The sequence below is a fragment of the Paramisgurnus dabryanus genome, chromosome 12 (assembly GCF_030506205.2).
Source record: "Paramisgurnus dabryanus chromosome 12, PD_genome_1.1, whole genome shotgun sequence".
NCBI lineage: Eukaryota > Metazoa > Chordata > Actinopteri > Cypriniformes > Cobitidae > Paramisgurnus > Paramisgurnus dabryanus.
In genome coordinates, this window is record NC_133348.1 from 3,189,001 (window position 1) to 3,216,856 (window position 27,856).

Genomic DNA, 27,856 nt, shown 5'->3' on the forward strand with positions numbered 1-27,856 from the left:
TCGCTTTCTCTTGGGACTTTTATTTTGAAACATGAATTATCGTGTTGTCTGACGTCACACTGCACACGCTTATGGATGTTTTACTTTGAGGTAAAATGAATGACTTTATCATCAGGCTATCCTGATAGGAACAGGACTGACTAAGTTGTGCTTAAATTTTACTCACAAAGTCACTTACTTAGTCACCTCTACTTTGGTCTCTTTGCGAACAGTTTCCCGCTTGATTTGAGCAAAGCAAACATCTTGAAATTCACTGTATTACAACGTGACAAGGTAGGACAGTTTAACACCGCTCACAGAGTTATAAAATCGTTTTTTCATGCAGGTATCATGGAAAAGTAGACTGTACATTTACATTAGTTTATTAATTTAGCAGACGCTTTTATCCAAAGCCAACTACAAATTAGGAAAAAAATTGACATTTGTCTCAGAAGACAACAATAAGCGTAGTATCCACATCTATGTAACGTTATAGAATATAGGAAAGGGAAATTTGTGGACCGTTGACCGTAGGGGTTAGTCATCTAAATGTTTTTTATTAAAGATAAAATACATGTCTGAGGAGTAGATAACACATTGGCCAATTTGTGAAGGGGAGTTTTTTTACAGCAAATAGCGTAAACGACAAAAATATACCTAACCGGCTGTGTAAAACCTGAAAAATTGATATAATTTGTGGCACGCGCACTTCATGTGTCCTTGATTAGGAAGAGCGCGAGACCCTCATTATACAGCTTCAAGACACTAGTTGTCTATTAAGATTACTACTTACACTTTAAATGACACAACAGTATTTGTAGGACATAACTATACATAATACTGATACATGCAGATGTTTATTTGTTATAAAAATGATCAAACACTAAGAAATATTGCAGTTTCTTCTTATTTCAAATCACCTTGGGGCCCCCTAATGGCCCCTGATTGAGAAACACTGGATTCTGAACTTTTACAGTGATATAGAGCTCTGCCTCTGAACTAACTTGAGTTCATTGGGTTTGGTGGGAGGTGTTATTTTGGGTGTTTCTTGTGTGATATATAAAGGTTTAGATTTGACATAAAAAATTTATTGAGTATGTTCTTCATAAACCAGTTCACATTTACATTTAATTTAGCAGAAGCCTTTGTCTAAAGTAACATATACATTAAGATTATTTGGTATTCTTTTAAAAGTTTATAATTAAAAGTTTTACATTTAAGTAATTCCAGTGTCTGCTAATTTTCTAGTATTTGTCACATGGCTGGACTGTGGAGATCTTACCAGGCTCTGATGGGCAGACATCCATGGACAGTGCAGATTGTAACTGCTGGTAATCTCTGCATCTTTTCTTATGACTTCCACCTATTCCTGTTTGCTGCACACTGTCCTTCTTCAATTTTCCAATAAACATTTTTGCTTTCTTTGGCCTACGGTTGATGTTCCAATTTTCCTTTAGGTCAACTCTATTCCACAGATCATTGAGTAAATATTTACCTTTCCTGTGAGCAGTATCACGTCAAAAAAGCAGTATTGTTTGTGTGCGTCAATAATAGATCAGAAACACTCATCTGCAGTCTTTTGCTTGTTTGTTTGAACTTTGTCACTGCAGGTTAAATAGACTTGGAATATAAATTATGAGGAAAAGTCTATTTTTAAAGTGCTATTTTAAATCTGTAAATCATAGTGAAACGTTACAGTTAAGTTGCATCTAAGACATTTTGATATTTTTATGCGAAATAATATTATAGCAACTCTTGTCACAAATAATAAAAATGTTTGTGCAATTACACGTTCTGACAGAAGATGGCAGCACAAAACAGAATATAAGCATATGGGAGACTTTAGTGTCCACAAAGATAGGTAACACTTTACCTGAAGGGGTGTTCATAATCATGACATGACACGTGTCATGAACTTGAAGGAGATTTTACAGTCAGTAAGTGTCATTTGTTCAATTATGTCATTTATAATGCAAAGATGACATTGTTTGAAATGTCTTTGTTATGACAACTTGACATTTACATTTATTCATTTAGCTAACTTGACATAAACCAAAACACCATAACTTGTCATAAATCTGTCATAAACATGACATAGCAGAATAATAATCAAACTTAAGAAACTACCTAGCTTTATTTGTTAACATTACATTAAACTGTCATTTAAATGTCATTAGGTGTTAATTCTCAGTCATATAATTTTAAATATGCAACAGACACGTCAAAATATTATACTTAACTTTATGTATGTGCACAATACATAAAAAACTGACAACTAACAAAACTTGTTCTTACTCACACAGAGGGTTCTGAAATTTTCTGACATTTTCATGAAAAATGAACAAAACACTTAATTAATCAATTAATTTAAATAACTGTTATCCAGCTATATGGACCCAACGCTGCATGGCTTAATCCATGATTGTACTGTTTTCATTTAGTTTTAGGTGAATTTGTCTCCAAATGCAATAAAATATAATTTTATCAATTTTTATTATTCTTTATTATTATTATTATTGGATAATTGATTTTTTTCTCTAACACATGGAGGAAACTAAAAAAAACATTATGAACTGAAGAATATTAATGACGCTGTTATAAAACTATTTGACAGAGTATAAACACTTCATGACATTTTAATGACAAATTCATTTTGCATCACTGGTAAAAAGTGGTCAGTTATGTTGTCTTGGTAATGTCAAGTTCTCATGACAAGTTATGATGTATTGGTTAATGTCAAGTTGTCATAAAAGACGTCTCAAACAATGTCATCTTTGCATTAAAAATGACATAATTGAACAAATGACACTTAATGACAGTTGTCATAAATGTGCATAAAATCTCCTTCATGCTCATGGCATGTGTCATGTCATGATTATGAAGGTGTTGTGTCAGTCTTATGAACACACCTACAAGTAAAGTATTATCAAAAGGGATTATATATAAGGATATAACAAGATTGAGCACTGCTATTACTATGAATAGGAGACAGTTGTGGCTAGAAGGAATACAACTGCAGACAAAATCTTGTGAAATCTGGCCGGATGAGCGCTTTGTTCATCCTACCCCCAAACCCAACATTTCAAGGGATGTAGGCCGTAGCTGTATCTTATTTAGACAGAACTGCTGATTTTCATCCTGATCTTACCCTAAACCCAACATCTTGCTAGATTTGGCTGTAGCTGTATCCCCTCTGGCCAGAATCATAGGGGTCAATGCAATGCTCAATACGGTCGCTCTGGCGACAGAAGTCCCGCCTTCCAGTTTAAAGAACCAATCATCAATCGATAAAGAATGACAATACTCTGGCGAGGTGCTCTACAGGGTCACATCGGGTGTTTGACAACCTGTGCACATGTGCATTAGCTGAAACAACCTTGAAAAAAGGTGTTTTAGTATTATTTGAGCTTAAAGGGACACTCCACTTTAAAAAAAAAGTTAAACATTTGATTTTTACCATTTTGGAATCCATTCATCCGATCTCTGGGTCTGGGGATACCACTTTTAGCATAGCTTAGCATAATCCATTGAATCTGATTAGACCATTAGCATCACACAAAAAATAACCAAAGAGTTTCAATATTTTTTCTATTTAAAACTTGACTCTTCTGTAGTTACATCGTGTACAAGTTGCGATTTTCTAGGCAGATATGGCTAGGAACTATACTCTCATTCTGGCGTAATGGTGGGTGTATATGATTTACATTTACATCATTCATTTAGCAGATGCTTTTATCCAAAACAACTTACACGTGAAAGAGCATTTAACATTTTGTGTGATTAATTGGAGCTAAACAGGCATTGACAACTTGACATTAAAGCTCAAAATCACCATCGGTCGGGCATTTTAGGATGCAAGTTTATATAATCGAGATTACAGACGTGATCTATGATTCACCGCCTTTGTTTTCCACATCAGAAGAGGGCTTGAATATTTATAGAAACATCTTCTCTGTGGATACAGCTTTAATATTAGACAGCAACATGCTTGTAAAGACAGGTACGCAGGGTCATTTCGAAATTAAATACTGGATGTTCTTTCAGTTCCGATGTTCACTTATTCGCAGATCAAAAGATCTTACCTTCAGAAATCAAATGCAATAAACCTTGGCATTCTCAGGTAAGATGGCAAACTTTGGAGAGTCTGGAGTGTGTATACCAGTCGTCTCCAACATGATGCCCACAGGCACCAGGTTTCCCGCACAGAGTCTGTTAGTTGCCCGCCAAAGCACTTCTATTACTAGCCTTAATTTATATATTTATTTACTACATATTTTTTATATCCGTTTGACTTCATTTATGTATGTTAACATTTTAAACAAACATTTTAAAACATATTTACAAATAAAAAAGATATGAGTATTTAAAAAATGTAGCCCTCCCGATTGTATTAGCCCTTGTTCACAAAAGGGTTGGAGACCCCTGGTGTACCTTATTCATATCCCATTTTATTTTGTAAAAACAGATAAGAGTAAGCCACCAGTGACGTATGTTTGGGGTGGGGTTGTCATATTGGCTGACCAATGGAAGGTGGGAAGGGAGCGTCTGGAACACCTGTCATTATTTTTGCAACTCGGTGTGGTGTTGCTAGTGTTGCAAAAATGAAATGGTTCACCTTTCACCGTTGCACTCACATGAAGTGATTTATTTATAACAGCTACAGATGTGAAGAGGAAGAGATTAATAAGCGAATGAATAAATGAATGGAGGGGATGAAGCCACTACATTTCCTTTTTCAAGTCATTAGCGACGCATTAACCCCATAATCCGTGCTAAATGTAGAAACTCCCTCAAAAAAATCAATGTCATTCTAAGAGGGCAAATCTGAATGAATGGGGCTTGAACTGTTTACTTGGGTAAGCCATGTCACAACAGTCTCATCAGCTAAAAGCCAAGGCTTGCTGTAGCCCGCTGCTGGTCCCAGTGGAGAACACGCTGGCTTTAGACAGATCCTTGCCAAATTGATCACAGATAATTTCACTAAGCACAAGATGCGTCAATCAGGCCAGCTCTTCCCTAGAGGCGCTCCTTCAAGGACAGATGGTTGCAAGTGTTTTCCTGACATCAGCATATTTCTTGAAGAACCGCAAGTGAGCTTACGAGATGCGTTTAGCATAGACGAGTGCCATGCTGTTGGCACGGGATGCTGGGCAGATTGCACCTGAGCGTGTGGTAAATTGAGTTTTAGTTGGCATCCGGAAATGACAATCAACTATGTTTATGGTTTATTTATTGGATGGGGTCACAGTCTTGCTTGCTTTTTATCCCTTTGCTGAGTTTTGTTTACTTGTCATCCATTTTTATAGTATAAAATCAAATAGAAATGGATCCTATACACTCACCTAAAGGATTATTAGGAAGACCTGTTCAATTTGTTATTAATGCAATTATCTAATCAACCAATCACATGGCAGTTGCTTCAATGCATTTAGGGGTGTGGTCCTGGTCAAGACAATTTCTTGAACTCCAAACTGAATGTCAGAAGGGGAAAGAAAGGTGATTTAAGCAATTTTGAGCGGGCATGGTTGTTGGTGCCAGACGGGCCGGTCTGAGTATTTCACAATCTGCTCAGTTACTGGGATTTTCACGCACAACCATTTCTAGGGTTTACAAAAAATGGTGTAAAAAGGGAAAAACATCCAGTATGCGGCAGTCCTGTGGGCGAAAATGTTTTGTTGATGCTAGAGGTAAGATGAGAATGGGCCGACTGATACAAGCTGATCATTCGTTACAAAGGAGGTATGCAGCAAAGCATTTGTGAAGCCACAACACGCGCAACCTTGAGGTGGATTGGCTACAACAGCAGAAGACCCCACCGGGTACCACTCATCTCCACTACAAATAGGATAAAGAGGCTACAATTTGCACAAGCTCACCAAAATTGGACAGTTGAAGACTGGAAAAATGTTGCCTGGTCTGATGAGTCTCGATTTCTGTTGAGACATTCAGATGGGAGAGTCAGAATTTGGCGTAAACAGAATGAGAACATGGATCCATCATGCCTTGTTACCACTGTGCAGGCTGCTGGTGGTGGTGTAATGATGTGGGGGATGTTTTCTTGGCACACTTTAGGCCCTTTAGTGCCAATTGGGCATCGTTTAAATGCCACGGCCTGCCTGAGCATTGTTTCTGACCATGTCCATCCCTTTATGACCACCATGTACCCATCCTCTGATCCACAAGAATAATGCAAAATGTCACAAAGCTCGAATCATTTCAAATTGGTTTCTTGAACATGGCAATGAGTTCACTGTACTAAAATGGCCCCCACAGTCACCAGATCTCAACCCAATAGAGCATCTTTGGGATGTGGTGGAACGGGAGCTTTGTGCCCTGGATGTGCATCCCACAAATCTCCATCAACTTCAAGATGCTATCCTATCAATATGGGCCAACATTTCTAAAGAATGCTTTCAGCACCTTGTTGAATCAATGCCACATAGAATTAAGGCAGTTCTGAAGGTGAAAGGGGGTCAAATACAGTATTAGTATTGTGTTCCTAATAATCCTTTAGGTAAGTGTTTGTTCACTTTCAATGAAAGGTAAAAAAGCTGCGGTGGTACTCTTTCAAAAAGTATACACTTGTGCCTAAAGAGTGCATATTAATACCTCATATGATATGCCGTAGCTCATATTGGTACCAAATGTATCTGCACCTAAATGGTAATATTACAACCTTTTTAAAGGGTGTAGCTTTTTTACCTTTATTTCTCATTTTTAATCTTTTAAAAGTTGATTTTTTAGTGCAATGTCAAGTTGAAGCAAAAACACAAGTGTTTATTTTCATCTCAATCCACCGCGGCCCTCCGATTTGCCTTCTTCTGCCTACTATAATCAATTAGCCGGTGCTGTTTTGATAAGATGACCCAGTAAAAGCATAGCAAAGGTTCCTGGCTCTTACAGTCTGCTATACTGGATTATTAGTCTTTTCTTGACATTTTATGAAAAGGTTAGGTCATTTAAAAGGGACTACGATGCCTCGCCGTTAGAGCAAATTGTCCTTTGTAAACCATGATATTTGAGCAAATGCGATGAAGCAGCTGTCCTCTAAATTTAAAAGCACTTGCATATTTTTTATGTGTACAGCTCCGGTGGTTTTGGATTTGGCCACAGTACAAAATTTTAAGTATCTTACAGTTTGATCAGTCGGGTGTATAATGTAAGGATAATAAGGGAGTATGTATGTAATGGATACAAGTTTGGCTAAATCTAGCATTTTAAATGTTTGATTTATGTGAAAAAGTAAAATAAACATCCAATATAGACTAATTAAAATACAAATGAAATAACTGCCTAAAATATGCCAATGCCAGGCTTATCACCAACACCAGGAATAGATGTGATGACTGATGCTGTAGCGCTTTGATATTTTCTCATTTTTAATAACATTTTGTATTTAACATTGCCTGGAATGGATCTTTTTCCAATAAACAACTGAATCATTAAAAAAAATTATATATTAATGATAACATTTGTGACCTCTGGGACCACAAAACCAGTCGTACCCATCAGCACCGGTATATTTGTAGCAATAGATAACAATTGTAGGGCTACAACGATTAATCGCGTGTCCCATTAAAATGGCTGTCTGAAAACGATTCAGAATCGATTTTGCGTGTACTTGTGCGTGTACTACAGTGTTTCGGTCAGTACAAAGTCCTTATCGATCTAAAATCATTTTGAGTCTGAGTCATTTATAACGTGCATTTAAAAAGCAACACTTGTTAAACAAAAACATTAAAAATAATCTTTATTATCATGAAAATACCTCAAACAATTCAAAGAACAACGATATAAATGTCCTTAAAGACATTTCCTGGAATAGCGTTTGTAATGCTACTTCTTTTGTGGCAGAAAGGGAGTTTCTGCACGAGAGCCCCCCCTGGCTTTGGGATGTGCCGGAATTTTACTGTAATATAGTTAAAATTCATTAATTGAGAAAATGCGCATTTGCACAATTAATCGTTTCAGCCCTAATATATTGTATGGGTCAAAATTATGGATTTTTTTAGGATATTAATTAAATATCATGTTCCATGAAGATATTTGGTAAATTTCCTACTGTAAATATTTAAAAAAAAATTATTTTTCATTAGTAATATGTGTTGTTAAGGTCTTCATTTGTAAAATTTTGAAAGCACCATCAGATTCCAGATTTTCAAAGTTGTATCTCAGCCAAATTTTGTCCTATATCCCAACAAACCATACATCAATGGAAAGCTTATTTTTTCAGCTTTTCAAATGACCCTTATGACTGGTTTTGTGGTCCAGGGTCAACCGTGTTAATATAAGCTTGATACAGTTACCTTTAATTATTTTTACAGCTTTGTTGAATGCATTTTGTCTTCTTACTTAAAGGAAAACACCACAGTTTTTCAATATTTTACTATGTTCTTACCTCAGCTTAGACAAATTAATAAATACCTATCTTTATTCAATTCGTGTACTTAATCTTTGTACAGCACGTCGTGAATGTGTTAGCATTTAGCCTAGCCCCATTCATTCCTTAGGATCCAAACAGGGATAAATTTAGAAGCCACCAAACACTTCCATGTTTCCCCTATTTAAAGACTGTTACATGAGTAGTTACACGGGTTAGTATGGTGGCACAAAATAAAACTTGGTGATTTTTTTAAGCGGATAAAAAATGAGAACTGTATTGTATGGCGGAAGACCACTTAGTTTGCAGCACTTTGACCTTGGCGCGCAGTAACATCATCAATCCTGACTATTCCCCCTTTCGCTCAAACTTTCATCAATATTACTGCGCCTGAGGTTGAAGTGCTGCAAACTAAGTGCTCTTCCTCCATACAATATAGTTCTCATTTTTTATCCGCTTAAAATATCGCTACGTTTTATTTTGTGCCACCATTCCAAAGATTAAGTGCACGCATAAAAAAAAAGATAGGTATGTATTGATTCGTCTAAGTTGAGGTAAGAACATAGTAAAATATTGAAAAATTGTGGTGTTTTTCTTTAACTGTAACTTTCTTTACAAACTTTTGTGCATATCGTCCTTAGTGGCCTTGTTTCAAAAGCCAGGTTTTCTGTGAATTCTGTGGTAATTATGAAGAAAAAGTTAATCTATAAGCAGTGTTAGTCTCACAAACCCACTGCTGGTGCAGTCAGTCCTCTTAGTCATATCACACTGAGTCACCACAACAGTGTTTGCCGTAGACTGCGGTGCCAGTGCTCATAAGTTGTAGTTTAAAAAAAACGATCGGAGAGTCTTGCATTGCTCTATCAAATCCCTGCTGTGTTTGTGTGGGGTTGATTGAAAGTGTGACACAAATTAGGTTAGGATTTACCCTGCTGTGCCCGTTGACAACCTGCTGGAGAGAAACCAGAGTTCCCAGCATCGTCCTCTCTCACGGGGATATCATCACAAACTTGACTCTTGCCAGGGCATGCTGTGCACAATAGAGGCTTTTCTTTCCAGCCCGCCAACTAAAAGCGGTTTGCCATTTGTTTTGGGCAATGACCTCACTTATCAAAAGTAGATCCACTGGATTGAGGTTACATTGCACAAGACTAGCAAAAGTTACTGTTGAGGCTGGTATTGACATAGAGCAGTGTGATGAACAGCAAGTTAAGAAAGCTCTTAATGTTCGCTGTGTATATACAGCTTGTATATTTTGCTGTTTATGATGACAGAATGCTTATTTTGATGAACTGTTCCTTTGAAGGGACACCAGTTTTTAAAAAAATGCTCATTTTCCTGTTAAACATTGCATTTTTACCGTTTTGGAATCCTTTCAGCTGATTTCCGGGTCTGGCACTACCACTTTTAGCATAGCTTAGCATAATCCATTGAATCTGATTAGACCATTAGCATCACGCTCAAAAATAACCAAAGAGTTTCGATATTTTTCTTATTTAAAACTTGACTTTTCTGTAGTTACATCGTGTACTAAGACCGACGGAAAATTAAAAGTTGTGATTTTCTGGGCAGATATGGCTAGGACTATACTCTCATTCTGGAGTAATAATCAAGGACTTTGCTGCCGTAACTTGGCTGCAGAAGGTGCAATGATATTACACGGTTTCCTGCTATTGAAAGATACTAAGGGGACTATTTTCGGGCAGTGCATAATATCACTACGCCTGCTATAGCCATGTTACAGCAGCAAAGTCCTTGATTATTACGCCAGAATGAGAGTACAGTTCCTAGCCATATCTGCCTAGAAAATCGCAACTTTTAATTTTCCGTCAGTCTTAGTACACGATGTAACTACAGAGTCAAGTTTTAAATCAGAAAAATATAGAATCTCTTTGGTTATTTGTTAGCGCAATGCTAATGGTCTAATCAGATTCAATGGATTATGCTAAGCTATGCTAAAAGTGGTAGCGCCAGAACCGGAAATCGGCTAAATGGATAGGGGAGCATATGAGCATATTTTCAAAAAAGTGGTGTGTCCCTTTAAGAGTTTTATTTGCATTCCAGCTGTGTCATTCTTGTCACTCACTTGGTAGTGCATTGTATTAGTAATGCAAGGGTCATGGGTTCGATCCCAGAGATCACGAATGCTGATTTAAAAATATTGCTTGAATGGCACTGTAAGTCACTTTGAATGAAAGTGTCTGCCATAAATGTGCACTATTGCACATTGAGCTGTGACGATCACAAGTGCAATGCAAGTTTAAATCTGTGGGGGGGGGGTATGTGATGAACTCTGACCACTATACTATAAAGAACAGCAAATGAAAGTAAACAGTGATTTTATTTATTGGAGTTTGTATTCATTTTGGGTTTCCAATACATGTCAATATCCAGTGAGCTCTTTGTTTATGCCTGCATGCATAATGCATGACTCTGCCCCTGTGCTTTGACTGCAGACGATCGAAATGTGGATGTGTGTGGAGAGAATGGAGACCTGTGACATTTCCAGCAGTTGGGAGAAAACAGCTCCGTCAATGTGATTGGCACACTGTGTGTGTATGTGTGGAAGAGACAAAATGATGGGCTACAGTCTATATAGAGGTCTCCATCACTCATATCAAAGAGCCTTGGTTCATTCATCGCTTAAGTGCTAAATAGACAGACGCGCACAAACCCACACTTTCAAACTTTGGGGTGTTGACAGACAGGTGATGATTCAATTGCGCGCACTTGGCCAGAAACAAGGAAAAGGAAAAGTCATAGGCCATTGATTGGTACTTGATAATCAGGTTCTGGTGACATTTAGTTAAGGTGACACCTGCTTAGATTCAGCAATGATTTAGATTTTATAAACAAAAATTATGACTTAATAATGCTGTTTAGTGATTATTTATTTTCAGCGACTAACTCTGGGTTGGTACTTGCACTTAATAATTAATAATTGAAAAAAAAACACTGTTTTGTTTAACTTTTTTACTCTAAACTTTAATGGATTCTCTTGATAATGTTTTACATGACAGCTGGGTCCCTTCTGTTTGGAAAGCACTGCCCCTCTTCTGGTGTTCATGAGGGGCTCTGGATGCACTGTGAAATTTACAATGTGACATTTAAAGGTCACTTTAGGGAAACTGGATGGCTAAGGATTCTTCATTCTTAGTTTAGTTTTAGTTGCATTTTTATTGCAATTCGTAAATGTGCAACGAAGCGGTTAGCTGAACGCTTGCCATTCATGCCGGGCAGTTGGTCCAAGCAGATGCCCGACTGGCATCCTCATCTTTACTCCATCTCTTTCAGGTTCACTGGTGGGAGTGGGCGATGTCATTTCCCAGCAGCTGATTGAACGGCGTGGATTGGCCAATCACAGTGTGAAACGTACTGCCAAAATGATGAGCATTGGCTTCTTTTTTGTAGTAAGTCTCATGTGCTCCTTTTCTATTAGCACATTTGTGTCTGGCGAGGTTATGCTAGACTGGCTTAATTAAAATTTAGGGCCAAAGGACCTAAAGTTATTCTATTTAAAAAGAATAACAATTCAAACCAACACAGTGGGTGTCATATTTATATGCTGAAGTAACTAGTAAGTTTTAATAAAAAAAAATAAAAACTTATTTTCCAGGGAAAATAAGATTTTAAATGTTCTTCTTAATAATAAATCTCCTTAAGTTTAAAATAATATTGCTTTTTAATATATATTCACTTTGTAATATTCAGTAGTATTTTATACATAATAATTTTAATAAGCCATAGAGTTTTAAACATAAAACACCTGAAACATAAAACAAAGATAAATGCAGATTTTTTTCTCCTGCAAGGATGATGGCGGCGTAGATTTTTAGCCAAGATTTTAAGTAAATAATCTGTTTACTTTTTAACTTTTACATCAGTGCATTTGGCAGATGCTTTTATCCCAAGTAGAGATGTTCCGATACCCTTTTCCCCTTCTGATACCAATTCCGATACCTGGGTTTGGAATCAGTCGATACCGAGTACTGATCTGATACCTGGCTGTGTATCTGTATATACAGCCTGTTTATACTACTAGCCCTGTATAAATTAATTTAATTATTTTATGGTGTGCCTCAGGTTTATCCCTTAATCAAACATGAACAAATACAAACAGTGAAATATAGTATTTTTTATTATCTAAAATACATTTGACAGTAATATTATTTATTTTTCTTAGGTGAAAAAGAACTTGAAATGCAGTCACAAATCTAACACTGTAAACTGAAAGAGTATTTTAGTTTTAGAATATAACTGTAAAAAAAATCAAATAAATCTAGGAATATAAAACATATTATATATGAATACTATAAGAAAATATTCTCTTTAAAACTCAAAAGTTCAGAAACAACTTTGTTAAATAAAAGCCATTTCAGTTTTTCTGTCCTTGCCTTTGTGTATTGTTTTCTTTGGGGTGACGCTTCTTTAAATGCTATATTAATTTACTCGTTTTAATACTTGTGCCACCCATCGAAATTGCAGCATGGCATATGAGACATGTCGACGTTTTACTAATCTGAAATACTGGCAAACAGTGGACATACAGCTAGTGCGTTTTCATTTCTTCTTCGAAGAAAAAATGAGTTTCAATTTGCAGCGTTAGCTTTAGCATTAGCAATAGCAGGCATAACTAGGTCTTGTTTAAGAAAATGGTATCGGTACATGGGTTCAAGTACTTGCCGATACCGATGGCAGAATGATCAATTAAAGGATTAGTCCATAAATCCAGATAATTTACTCACCACCATGTCATCCAAAATGTTGATGTCTTTCTTTGTTCAGTCGAGAAGAAATTATGTTTTTTGAGAAAAACATTGCAGGATTTTTCTCATTTTAATGGACTTTAATGGACACCAACACTTAACACTTAACCCAACACTTAACAGTTTTTTTCAACGGAGTTTCAAAGGACTCTAAATGATCCCAAACAAGGCATAAGGGTCTTATCTAGCGAAACCATTGCCATTTTTGACAAGAAAAAAAAAATGCACTTTTAAACCACAACTTCTCATCTACATCCGGTCGTGATGCGCCAGCGTGACCCCACGCAATACGTCATGACGTCAATAGGTCACAGAGGACGAACGCGAAACTCCGCCCCAGTGTTTACAAGTGTTGAGAACGAGGACCGTTCCTACGTTGTTGTATGTCAGCTGATACTAATTAATGTCTTTGTGTCAGTTTATTGTTTACAATAGTCCGCAAATGTGCGTTTCATATATGTAACACGTGACCTCTCTACGTAACTACGCATTTACGTTAGGTCACGCAGGACAGGACCTATGTGGTTTAAAAGTGCATATTTTTTATTTTTCTTGTCAAACAATCGTTTTGCTAGATAAGACCCTTATGCCTCGTTTGGGATCGTTTATAGTCCTTTGAAACTCCGTTGAAAAAAACAGTTACGTGTTGAGTTAAGTGTTAATTGTTGGGCTCTATTAAAGTCCATTAAAATGAGAAAAATCCTGCAATGTTTTCCTCAAAAAACATAATTTCTTCTCGACTGAACAAAGAAAGACATCAACATTTTGGATGACATGGTGGTGAGTAAATTGTCTGGATTTCTTTTTTTTAAGAAAATTGACTAATCCTTTAAGAGAAAACACGTCCCTGCCAATGACGAGTTTTTACGGCAATCCGTATTTCCGCTGTTATCCACAAGGTTACTCAACTTATAAAACCTGGAAGCAACCACTAAGGCCAAACAGTAAAAACTATATGTTTTGATCATCGCTCTGAATCTGATCTCTATCAAAAGTCCTTCAAAAAAAAAAAAATGCAATTATCTCAGCTTTTTGCTCAAAATTTGGTATTTTTCAAGAAACCTATACCCATATTGGAGAGGTGATAAAAAGAGAACGAATAAGGATAGGATGAAATTTTTTTGTTTGAAAGCAGAGGGTCTGTTCTTTCATTTGATATATTGTATGTTTATATATATTGAAAGAAGAAAATTTTCTGGAAGGCATTAAACTTTTGTGAAAATCATAAAAAATGCCAGCGCTGGCTGTAAACTTTATTTTAAAAAACCGCTGGCGTGGAAAAAGTTAATATAGGGAAACTTAAACCGCTTTCCATTATATCATATCATAAAAATATTAACTAAATATTATACATAATAATTTCTCGTGTAAAAGATCATAAACACAAAATATATTGTGTGCTATTTGTTGGACCAGGCGATAAAATAAAACGCTGATCAAAATGATTGACATAAACAACTAAACATCTTGCTTTCTTTTGGTTGCGCTCTCTGTTAAAGCACTAATGCAGTACTTCTGTCCACTTGACTTGATATCTAATCTGCAAATGGCTTATATGAATCAAAGCTTTCACAGGCCTGACCGCACTTGAATTTAGCCTTTTAAACATCATTCAAAATCTGTTTCACAACTGATAGAACAAAAGCCAGAGCCACTTAACCTGCCAGAACTGTGTCAGAATTTCAGTCTACAAAGTACAGCTGTAATTATATTTTATTTCTAATGTTAAAGTGCTAATCTCCTTTTAGCTGTTTAGGCTGTGTTCTTATCCAACTAAAGGTTGTGAAAAAAATTAGTGCCACAAACGTGCAGCTCACGTTGCATTCGGTAACCTGACTTAAAGGAATATTCAATTTTCTTAAAAGAAAAATCCAGATAATAAACTCACCACCATGTCATCCAAAATGTTGATGTCTTTCTTTGTTCAGTCGAGAAGAAATTATGTTTTTTGAGGAAAACATTGCAGGATTTTTCTCATTTTAATGGACTTTAATAGAGCCCAACATTTAATACTTAACTCAACACTTAACAGTTTTTTCAACGGAGTTTCAACGAACTCTAAACGATCCCAAACGAGGCATAAGGGTCTTATCTAGCAAAACGATTGTCATTTTTGACAAGAAAAATAAAAATATGAACTTTTAAACCATAACTTCTCGTCTAGGTCCGGTCCAGCGTGACCTAACGTAAATGCGTAGTGACGTAGGGAGGTCACGTGTTAAATATATAAAATGCACATTTGCGGACCATTGTACACAATAAACTGACACAAATACATTAATTAGTATCAGTTGACGTACAACAACGTAGGAACGGTCCTCGTTCTCAACACTTGTAAACACTGGGGCGGAGTTTTGCGTTCGTCCTCTGTGACCTCTTGACGTCATGACGTATTGCGTGGGGTCACGTTGGCGCATCACGACCGGATTTAAACGAGAAGTTGTGCTTTAAAAGTGTATATTTGTTATTTTTAGTGTCAAAAATGACAATCGTTTTGCTAGATAAGACTCTTATGCCTCGTTCGGGATCGTTTAGAGTCCTTTGAAACTCTGTTGAAAAAAACTGTTAAGTGTTGAGTTAAGTATTAAATGTTGAGTTAAGTATTAAATTTTGAGACGTGCCAGCGTGACCTCACGTAATACGTCATCACGGATGACGTATGTGAAACTACATCCTAGTGTTTACAAGTCTGGAGAAAGAGGACCGTTCCGACATTGTTGTATGTGGAATGATACTAATTAATGTCTTTGTGTCAGTTTATTGTTTAAAATGGTCCACAAATGTGCGTTTCATATGTGTAACACGTGACCTTTCGACGTCATTACACAATTAGGTAAGGTTGCGTAATATGGATGATCTAAGATGATTGTGAGGTGCCAGTTCAGTTGATGACCATGACAAGATACTTGAACCCTGATGCCAGCGCTCTGAAAGAACTGTGTTGTAAAAATTACCCTGTCACAGCCCAACCAACAATGATAATTGCATTAAAAGAGAGATTTACTGAAGCATTCAATTGTCTTTGTTGACAACCCCCCAGTCGACACAGTTTGACAGAATTATTGATCATTTTGCTAATCGGGCCCAGACTGAAACCACATTGGGAAACAAAAGTAAAGCTCATTAATTCAGAGGATTTGAGATAATGACAGCCTGCTATTTTCACAGCCACACATAAATGTAACCACTGTCACGACCTCAATATCCTACGCTTGTTTTAAGGATTGGTTATTATTGGTTGTGCTCTGTACACATTTGGTTTAAAACGCATTGTTGTGTTGTTGTGTGTGTTTTGCAGGGTCCAGTAGTGGGTAGCTGGTATAAAGTGCTGGATAAACTAGTCACAGGTGGCACTAAAAGTGCAGCCCTGAAGAAAATGCTCTTCGACCAGGTGAGCCATACTGTATGAATGTCTTGAACTTACAGATGTGTAATAGAGACATACAAAAGTAATTAAAGAGCACCTATTGGTTTGAATCTGTCGTGCATCATCCAATTGCTCTCCATTCAGCCTGTGATATCACACGTCTATAGCATCAATAAAACTTACAGAATGACCAAAAATATAAAATAATCAAAATGTCTTTCTTGTCTTGAACGAATAGAGCCATAGAGTTGTCCTTAAAGCTCATTGTTTATTGGGAGTATGGAGTTATACAAGCTGCTATTTATTGCTGTCGCTACGTGCTTTATCGCTTCTGGGTATCCCGTCATGCGTGTCAAGTAATCCATCCTCTGATAGACTGAGCGTTTGCATAATTCATTGTTTACATGATTGTTGGGATGAATGTTCAGGATGAAGGCTCTCTCCCCATCACCGGATTACACCCAAACAACAGCGCTTACGATGACAGACCACATTCATTCACCAAAAAGAGATTTTAAGGCTATTTTTAGAGACCCACTTTTTTAAATTCCTGTTGGAGCTCAAACAATCACAGAGAAAGTGTGAGCGGATGCTCTCATCTGTGAATGGGAAATGTTGTGTTATGGAGATGATGGCTATGTATATCTCAAGTTCACAAAAGCGGTCTATTCAATTAACAAGCTTGATCTGATTGAATTGAAAAACAACTAAAGTCAATCAGATAAGAATGAATTTCTTGACAAAACCTGTCATGCAAGCAACAGGATGGATATAATGGAAATTATTGAGAAAATGTTAAAAAATTCAGACATGCAGATGTGTTGGTGTGCTTTTCTAAAATTAACCGAAAACATCTTGGGGCCTTTTTGACACCTGGTCACTTCATGTGTTTTCTCTGATCGGATTGCTAATCTGATTGGTTAAAGCTGTACCATTTACATTTGGCCACATAAATGCATCTTGGCAAAACTATTCATTACTCTTCCTTAAAAAAAACTTAAAACGACATTTATGCAACAAAAGGCAGCACTTACTGTATGTTTACTGTATGTTGGGCAGGGGGCGCATGTCTCCTACGTAGTACAAAGCAGCAAGAGAGTGACGACACGATGATTTAACGTTCAGGTTCATGACGGGGAAAGCGTTCACAAAACTCTTTCTCTCAAAGTTTTATTTTTTTTGTTTAATATCATTTGAGTATGTCATTGGACTATTTTATTGGTTATAGAAATCTTATTTTACCCACTGTCATCGCTCCATAAAGCAATAAGTGTGTCATCTTTGTTTGTTTGACGACACCACCTCCTCAAGTGGTTTGAGCGATCGGATTTAAATCCGTCTCGAAAACGGTTCGGAGAGCATTTACACCTGGTCTTTTTACGATTGGATAGCTTTCCGATCAGAAAAAACACATAAAGTAACCAGGTGTAAACAGCCCCTTAAACGTACAGAATGCACTTCCTGTCATGTTGTAAATGCTTGTCAACTTATTTTCGATGATGATTCTATGATAAATATCTGGGACGTCTCATCCTTTATAAAACCGGACAGAGAAGCATCCTAGTGATCTAGTGTTCTCATAATAAATGCATGGATCAATCTTTTTGTGTCTCCTTGATATCTTTCAACATGTGCCATGCATTTTTTATCAGATGTATAAATGAACAATTAGACAATGTATTACATTTACATTACGTATTTGGCAAATGCTTTTATCCACTTTGACTTCAGTGCATTCAAGGAATACATTTCTTAAATTCTTGAATCCACAACCTTTGCAACACGAATAAAATGCTTATAAAATGTTAAGCTAGGAACACTGGATTTTGGTTTCGGTTTAAGGATTGGATGTATAACAGTATTTATTAAGAACAAGTGAAGGGATTTAACCATGTACAGTAGAGTTTTATGTACAAATGAATGAAAATATTTCTGGGATTACTGTTATGCTACAGTCCGTACACACCAAACTCGGGGCATCGCGTTACTCGCTCTAGATTACTTGTGGGATTTAACTTGCGAAATGTTTCACTCGAGTTGAATATTTTCAACTTTGGCGAATCCTCGTTTAAGGCGAATAGCGCATGTTTTTGCGGCAAATGCAGGACCCATATCGCGTCATTTGCATCGCCCGTGTGAGGATGGGTCTGATCGCGTCTTTGCATTGACTTTGTATGTAATCTACTCACACAAATTGTTGAACTCGCGTTTGGCGTGTTTTGCCCCATAATGCAGCGTACACACCAAATGCGGGCATCGCATTCCTCGCTCTAGATTACTCGCGGGATTTAACTAGCAAAATTTTTCACTCGAGTTAAATATTTTCAACTTTGGCGAATCCTCGTTTGAGGCGAATAGCGCATGTTTTCGCGGCAAACGCAGCACCCATATCGCATCATTTGCATCGCCCCGTGTGAGGATGCGTCTGATCGCGACTTTGCATTGACTTTGTATGTAATCGACTCGCGCAAATCCTTGAACTCGCGTTTGTCGTGTTTTGCCCCATAATGCAGCGTACACACCAAATGCGGGCATCGCGTTCCTCGCTCTAGATTACTCGCGGGATTTAACTTGCAAAATTTTTCACTCGAGTTGAATATTTTCAACTTTGGCGAATCCTCGTTTGAGGTGAATAGCGCATGTTTTCGCGGCAAACGCAGCACCCATATCGCATCATTTGCATTGCCCCGTGTGAGGATGCGTCTGATCGCGACTTTGCATTGACTTTGTATGTAATCGACTCGCGCAAATCCTTGAACTCGCGTTTGTCGTGTTTTGCCCCATAATGCAGCGTACACACCAAATGCGGGCATCGCGTTCCTCGCTCTAGATTACTCGCGGGATTTAACTTGCAAAATTTTTCACTCGAGTTGAATATTTTCAACTTTGGCGAATCCTCGTTTGAGGTGAATAGCGCATGTTTTCGCGGCAAACGCAGCACCCATATCGCATCATTTGCATTGCCCCGTGTGAGGATGCGTCTGATTGCATCTTTGCATTGACTTTGTATGTAATCTACTCGCGCAAATCGTTGAACTCGCGTTTGGCGTGTTTTGCCCCATAATGCAGCGTACACACCAAATGCGGGGCATCGCGTTACTCGCTCTAGATTACTTGTGGGATTTAACTTTGTGTCATGCTAATTTTTTACTCGACTTGAATATTTTCTACTTGGGCGAAGCCGCGTTTGAGGAGAATAGCGCGTGTTTTCGTGGGAAACGCGCCACCCATATCGCGTAATTCGCATCGCCCCGTGCGAGGACGCGTCTGATCGCGTCTTTGCATTGCCTTTGTATGTAATCTACTCGCGCAAATCATTAAACTCGCGTTTGGTGTGTATGCCCCATTAAGTGTCCTCTAATTTAATCTGATGAGATCTTCTGTATTTCCACAGGTGTGCTTTGCTCCATGTTTTTTGGGTGCTTTCCTGGGAATATCTGGAGCGCTCAATGGACTGACTGTGGAAGAAAATGTAACCAAGCTCAAGAGGGTCAGTTTAGCATGCATCATACATATTAGCATTTAATTAGCATTACGATTCTTCATTTACAACCTGTGAGTCAAAGTTTGGCTTGTTAGCAGTGGCCATAACTCATAATAATTTTCTGATATAAAAGCAGCTTCAAGAGATAGTTCACTTTAAAATGAAAATTCTGTCATCGTTTACTCATCCTCATGTTGTTCTAAACCTGTTTGAATTTCTTTTTTCTGATGAACACGAAAGAAGATATTTTGAGAAATGATGGTAAACACACAGCAGTAAGTGACCATTGACTTCCATTGAAGTGTCACGTTTTAAATAGGAAAAATATCGAAACTCTTTGATTATTTTTTAGCGCAATGCTAATGGTCTAATCAGATTCAATGGATTGTGCTAAGCTATGCTAAAAGTGGTACTGCCAGACCCAGAGATCAGCTGAATGGATTTCAAACGGTAAAAATCTAACTTTAACTCTAGGGGAGCTGAAAAATTAGCATATTTTCAAAAAAAAAATGGAGTGTCCCTTTAAAGGGGAGATAATGAGCCATTTTATATCCAGGTAATGCTACAACAACATCTTTAAATAATTTCAGGTGAGAAGTTCACATGACAAAGTGCCCTTGCTGTTGAACTTCATCTTTTTAAACCCCATTGGTTTTCCTGTAGTTTAGCCGTCAACCTTCTCTCTGTCCTCCTCACAACACCGACCCTTATTGGTACCTTATAATAAGAGGGTATTTCCGCTGATGGAAAGATGGAGGAACGGACAGGCAGGACCGGTGAAGAGAGTGACTCATGGGCTTGTAGGAATAGCGGTTGACACAGCATTGCTCTCCGACTTGGCGCCATCAATTATTTATGTAGGGAAGGTGGCTGGGTTAAAATGAGACTGAAAGGTCAGTCACCTAAATGCCAGAAAAGACAGAAAGCTAATGATAAATGCGCTCATTAGCCCAAACAACCTGTGCGAAAGAAATGCGAGAGGAAAACCAATCACTAAAAACAACTTTGGTGAAGCTTAGATAATTAAATGATACTCTAGTAGTCAACTTAAACAATATCACTCTGATCTATTAAAACATACAACTGTTGTAATATGGCTTTGCACCTGCTGGTAGGACCGCCCTCGGCTGAAACATGACGTCTGCTGCTAAATAAAACTTTTGTTGTGGATGTTGTGTCTGTGTTTGTTAATAACAAATTCGGGCCATCGGACAATTTGGTGGCGCAAGAGTGATCTTGATTCACATGCAAAGACAACATTAAATGCTATTTTTAACTCGTATTCGAGCTGTGTACAATGCACTTTATTCAGAGGGAAACCTGAAGTTAGTCGGTTTGAATAAAATACATGCAAACAAACTCAAAACCATATTTTTACTGTAGTAATGCAGGACTGTAAATAGCCATTAATCAGCTGACAATGTATTATTACTGCTTAGTAACCTGCAGACCTATCAGTGTATGACATCAAAGTATTGTATGAGAGTTTAGAGAGTATTTGCACTCTCGCAGAACTTCACATAAATTAGCTGCACAGTGCTGCATAATCTGCATTAGGTCAAATACCATGACTAGAAATAACATTTAGGCACATTTAGTTGTAAGTGCAATCTGTCAAAATGACTTTCACATTCGTAATTTTTCCTGCTAAAAATATTCCGTCAAAGAAAATGCGCCACAAAATTTTACGCAGTCTATCACACAGACTTTGAAATAGCAAACACGGAAAACAATAAAAGGCATGACTAACATCGTATCCAGCTAGCCAACTCTGTTTGACATAAGTGCTTAATAAAAGCACACACTGTAAGCTCGACTGCGATCACTTGAATCCTGCTGGTCGATTTGGTCTAGGGATACTAAACAATTAATCGCGATTAATCGTAAGCAGAATAAAAGTTTTTGTTTACATCACATGTGTGTGTAAACTGTGTATAATAAATATGTTTATATATAAATATGAACACATTCATGTATAATTTTAAGAAAATTTTTTTTATATATTAAGTATTTATTTTTATATATAATATAAATTATACATAAATATACAAATGTATATACACATGTAAACATTTCTAAAACATATACATGCATGTGTGTACATTTATTTATAAAAACTTATTATACACAGTTCACACACATATATGATGTAAACAAAAACTTTTATTCTGCTAACGATTAATCGTGATTAATCGTTAAGCATCCCTAATTTGGTCCAAGCTCTTTAATTCTTTATTTATTCTTCAACTGAATGGTGATTTTGTAAGGATAAAATCAATTTTCTTTCATCTCGAGATATTTCACTTGCTTTCACTGATCAGTAATGTAACTGGCAGTTACATGACAATCTGCAACGCGGTTATGAGACTCCATGAACGGTCCAATCGCATAAGGTCAAAAACAATTGGTTTGGGGCACACAGTTTTGCGCCCCAAGGAAGATCTGAAACAAGCCAATTAGTGCTTAGCCTCAAGTCACATGCTTTTAACAAATTTACCAACCTACATACACAGTTATTTGGGTGGCGCCCCAAACACACACATGGCACACACAGCGTAATACAGTTACGATTTTTTATTTTTACTGACAACTGTTTAATTACATCTGCATAAGTTTTTTTATAAATAAGCTTTTTTATCAGACTCTTATTCTGTCAGCAAGCCAATGTTTCAATAGAAAGTATTTAATGATTGTATAATATGTGCCAAAGTTGGCATCTAGCGGAATTGGTATCTGAGCTTTTCAGTACTAGAGCCCGTTGCCTGACTCCAATCCGGTATGTATCGCGCTCAGGGCAGGTTTGATTTGGACCCATTTCACTAAAGGCTGAATAACTGTCATTTTTTTTACATGTCCGCGAGGGTCCACATACAGTGCACGTGACGCTGTTTTCATGTAGTACGTATTAGGCCTCGAGGGATTGCAAATTGATCTAATGCTCATGCGTCAACGTCAGTGCACGTGTAAAAGTTATATAAACCATGCTTTGCAAAGCTGTGCGATGAACCCAGGGCTTTAATCATCATTCAGTATGTGGTTATTGTTAAAGTTTAGGAACTTATAGTAACATTGCAAAACTGGTAAAGATTGCAGTTACGCAAAACGATTTGTGAATCTTACTTTGTTTGTAAAGTCACTTTAATCCCATCTCCCCACTGACTCTGCAGAATGACACCAGATTAAAGAGCCATCGAGTGGAAATCCAAACCTCTTGATATTAAATTGAAAGGTTAAGTGTGTATTAGCCTGCAACAAAAAACATGATCAGAACAAACATCTCATCCGATCATTACTGTTCTCATCATAACCTGATATCACTATTATAATAAAGTGACGGAGAAAGACCTTCAGGGATGTTCTCGATCTCTGTTTTGATTGTTCACAATTGCTTGATGCTTTATACCTGTGAGCATTAGGATTCGGTAGTCTTTGATGTAGCTCACTTCTAAAGACTATGATAAATTCTGCCACGTTTGCGTCCCTGTTGTGTTTCTGTTTCTTTGTACGTTGAAAACGCTTCAAAAATAAAAAGCCTTTCTGTTCCTAAGGGTCTAAAATCCTGTGACGTCAATTTTGGGGGGGAACATGTAATGATGTCTCAGCCCTGCGGTGGGCTCACCCCAGGTGGCGGATGCCTTGTTCGCTCTTAATTAGAAACTGTTAAAGCATAAACAAATAGTACAGGTTTCTGATATAGCTTTTTTTACACACTCAATATGACCTTTACTAACAGAGGAAATGGGCCTTGTGTTCCAAATGACTTGATTTTTATAAGACAGAAGGGCGAGGTGGGTGTTGACCGGCAGTTTGGCTAAGATATGAGGCTTTTACAGTGTGAAGGTAACCGGTGAGGGCAGGCCCTCAGGTTGGGTCAGGTAACAACTCCATTAGTCATGAATGAGGAAGACCTTGAAGAAGATGTGAATGAACAGGTGTAATGAGTCCTTTTGTGTCTCGGTGACAGAAAAAGACAAAGTAATTACAACCACTCATACAGAGATTTTTCTTCAATGCTTTTCTTCCTATAACCCAACAGGACTACACAGATGCCTTGATCTCCAATTATTATGTAAGTCATGGTGTACTTAACACTATTTGTGACTCTTCCTGTCTTTCTGTGAAATCCAGGTTAAAGTCTCATAATCTCAAAAATGAAAAGTCTTTGACATGACCTTACTCAGTCAATATTAAAAATATCAAGGTTATATTTTCACAGAATGTTCTTTACATTTAATTATTTCCAATAAAATCATCATCTCACATACTGTAATCACAAAGACTTTAGCTGGGATTTTCACAAACTGGGACACATTTTGTATGCTTTCTTATCGGCACAAATGGCAGCGTTATGTTTAATGCGTCTATTCTTCTTTCTCCAGCTTTGGCCACCAGTGCAGATCGCCAATTTTTATTTCGTCCCTCTTCACCACAGGTAAATCTTTTTCTTAGACCTTTTAGCCTCAAACGTCAAGTGGTAATTACGAATTCCAGTTCGCATTCCATTGGGGTACTAATTCAACAAGGCTGGAAGATTTAAAGACGTCAATGGAAAAAGTACAGACCATGCGAAGCACAACATCATTAAACAAGGGACATAAAAGCAAAAGCGTGCCAAAACATTTTTTAATTAGGCACTTGTACAACAGTGTATAGTACTTTGATGTTACTGTTTTTTGGCACATAAATATGAACATTGGGATTAACTTGTGTCATCCTGTCTATTTGTTTATCTATCACCTGGAGACTATTGTGATTCATATTATGTTGCTTATCAAAAGTTTTAAACAGCACCTATTTCATTGCTAAAAACAAAGTTATTTTGTGTATTGGTATAATATAATGTGTTCGCGTGGTTTATGGTTAAAAACATATTATTTTCCACATACCCAACGTGATCTCATGAGAATACGTGTGTATTTTTACGTTTCAGTTTGGTTATACCATGCGTAGATTTACTTTGGGTTTAAAACCCACTGAAACGTATAATATCGACTTTTTGACAGGACAAATACGTAAATTATTTACGTATTTACAGCTTTACAAACGTTCAAATTTTTACGTAGTTATTCATATTAATAAATATTAAAGGATAATTCCGATATTTAACACTTTGAGTCTCATTTCTGGTTTGTTTTGGATGAACTACAGTGATGGACACTGAAATTTTGACAATGGGTCGTGTCTTGACTTTTTGACTCGTTTAGAAGCGTCTCTTGACTGCTTCAGAATGGAAGTCAATGACCATGCACAAACATGTCATTAAAACAACACATAACGTTCATTTTCAAAACTGTGCTACTCACCGAGAGGTTCGTGGTGTTCGTTGATGATTTAAAACAAGTTGTGTAGCGAAATACAGTTTCTGTCGTGTTTTATTTGGCATTTTGTAAAATTCCATTGACTTCTCTTGGAAGACTCATTGCTCGCTGATATATCACTCCGCCGCTGGAAACGGAAAAGGGGTCTGTTTACATGTGGTTGTAGTTTTTTCGCTCAGTTTCTCTCAGAAGAAATTTTTCCCATATTTGATGGCTCATTGACCAGCTTTAGGTTTGAAGTTGAGCTCGATTGTGACTGTCTATACGCTAGACACCGAGCGTACTTGTATGGCAAAGTGGTTGTCACCATCAAGTGGTCGGGAGTGTGCTAACGCTTCAGACTCAAATATAGAGCGGAAGTATATACGCGGTTGTGAGGTATCTGAAAAAATAGTTCCACTATAGCAAATAACACGGATTGAAATCATACATTGCGCCAATATATTTTTTGACCACAAAACCAGTCATAAGTAGCACGGTATAATTGGAGCTATAGTCCAAAATACATTAAATGTGGTTAAAAAAATCTGCCAAAAATCTTTAGGATATTAAGTTAAGATCATTGTCCATAAAGATATTTTCTACATTTCATACTGTAAATATATAAAAAAAAATTTATTTAATTTGGACAACAAGGGCGATTTCTTTCAGATTTTCCTATACTTTTCTAACAAACCATACATCCATGGAAAGCTTATTTATTCAACTTTCAGATGATGTATAAATATCAATTTTAAAAAAGGGACCCTTATGGCTTGTTTTGTGGGTCAGGGTGACTTTGCAGCATAACAAATTGTAACATCATAGTAAATATGTGACCCAGTCTGTGAAAACCCAGCAAAAGTCATGTTTTCTACACAACATCATCCTACGTAATATAAAGAACATTTTGTCAAAATATAACCTTGATATCTTTACTAAGCCCATGTCAAAGATTGATGCTCCTCATCTCATCATTAGACTATTTCACAGACAGGGTCACACATGTGACTTTTTTTTTTAATATGCAGCCTTGCTTTTTACAGGTTGGCTGTTGTTCAGATCGTGGCTGTTGTCTGGAATTCTTACCTCTCCTGGAAAGCCAATAAGATGTTATGAGATTTACTACCTTACACATGGGAACATGCTGCCGTTTTCTAGTTTGTTTTTGAAGTTATCGTCATCATATAAATGGAGTTGCAGCTTACAGATTTAATTACAGATACAAAGGTCAAAAATGACACAAAATGTAAATTAGACTTGTATTTTATTAACCTGGGAAATAATGGATTATGTATATTAATCATGAATATTAATTGTATACATTTTATCTATGATTACTTATGTCTTGATAATAAATTGATTTACAAGATGGTTTAGCAATATCAACTTGACTCAGTTTTGTCGTTGCTTTGAAAAAGCAGGAGGCATTGTGTTTCATGACGCACTGTGACAATATCACAATATCATCAATATCATGTTTATATTTCAAAGAAAACAGCTGGGATTGAAAACTTGGTCTTAGTTTATTGTTATTATCTAGCACAATTTCAACTAATAGGCGCTGCCGTTGCCAGTAGGATTTCGGGGTGGCTGTTCCTCAGCTTGACTGCAATTAACAGCTTCAAAACTGCCAAGCTTTTGAGTGGACAAAGCTGTCAATAGATCACTACAGTGTGTCTGCTAACCATCCAGCAGATGCCAATAATAAGAACTTGAATCACTTCACACTTATTGAGAAGCCGTTTAGGGTCGCCCTCCCTTCCCTTAATCCCTCCATCGGGAATGTAACGCATTTCTAAAGGTTTAAAATGAATTTCGAATGCATATCTCAGTGTCCAACTAACACTTTATCACTCGAAGGAATTGAATATCAGCCAGACACAGTCAACAGTGACTAAACTTCTGCATCTGGCTATTTTTCTCTGTACACCTCTGAAGTGCATTCTTATTTGAAGTATGGCGGACATTTACACATTGAAATGGGCTGGTAAACATTTTTACAACTTTCTTCCAATGTAGTTTGACTATCAATCAGGCCATTTGGCAATATAGAGAAAATTTTCATTTGCTCTTCACAAACAAACCATACAGCAGTGCATGAAATATAAAACAAGTGTACTTGTAGCTCAACTGAAAGGCCATAGCATTACACTTTACTTTAAATAGCATCTGCCAAATGCATTATGTTGTCTAAAACAGCAATCCTGTTAGGCGTCTAGAATAGACATTTCAACAGTGTTTTATAAAATAAATTATATAGGGAGAGTAATTGATTCATTTATGAAAACATTTATATCCTGCTAAATGTTACTGTCCCGCCAGTGGGACGCCTACGTTTACTTTAGTGTTTTGGATGTGAATTCTTATCCAATCCATGACAAACTATATATTGTTTAAAAGCTCAAAGAGTGTAGTTTTCATTTATCATCAGTATTTTGGGAAAGGAATGACATAGGGAGAGTTATTTTCTAAAATGCAAAGGGTCCACAGGTGGGCCTATGTTGTTATTATTTATTTGTAACATTAATACCCTATCTTAACCTAAAATTACAAACTATATATCATTGGAAAGGTCTGAGA

The 27,856-nt window shown here is 37.0% G+C and overlaps 1 protein-coding gene across 4 annotated transcripts; it reads left to right on the plus strand.

The window, feature by feature from the left end:
* Positions 1 to 47: 47 nt before the first annotated feature.
* On the plus strand, positions 48 to 26,662 carry mpv17 (mitochondrial inner membrane protein MPV17). 4 transcript variants are annotated; one of them, XM_073816342.1, is made up of 9 exons: positions 53 to 90; positions 213 to 273; positions 1,228 to 1,310; positions 11,654 to 11,769; positions 16,424 to 16,516; positions 19,887 to 19,982; positions 24,013 to 24,045; positions 24,356 to 24,408; positions 26,320 to 26,662. In XM_073816342.1, the coding sequence occupies exons 3-9, from the start codon at positions 1,238 to 1,240 to the stop codon at positions 26,390 to 26,392; spliced, it is 537 nt and encodes a 178-aa protein (XP_073672443.1). In that variant the 5' UTR covers positions 53 to 90; positions 213 to 273; positions 1,228 to 1,237; the 3' UTR covers positions 26,393 to 26,662. The 4 variants fall into 4 exon arrangements, with proteins under 4 accessions (XP_073672444.1, XP_073672443.1, XP_065112253.1 ...); XM_073816343.1 differs by lacking the exon at positions 213 to 273 and having other exon boundaries at positions 48 to 90; XM_065256181.2 differs by lacking the exon at positions 53 to 90 and having other exon boundaries at positions 97 to 273.
* Positions 26,663 to 27,856: the final 1,194 nt, after the last annotated feature.

Excerpts from the sequence above, each read along its gene's own strand:
- mpv17 (XM_073816343.1), top strand. The coding sequence starts at position 1,238 with ATGGCTGGACTGTGGAGATCTTACCAGGCTCTGATGGGCAGACATCCA. Across the intron at positions 1,311-11,653 it reads AGTGCAGATTGTAACTGCTG|GTTCACTGGTGGGAGTGGGC; the intron begins GTAATCTCTGCA and ends CATCTCTTTCAG. Across the intron at positions 24,046-24,355 it reads CCTTGATCTCCAATTATTAT|CTTTGGCCACCAGTGCAGAT; the intron begins GTAAGTCATGGT and ends TTCTTTCTCCAG.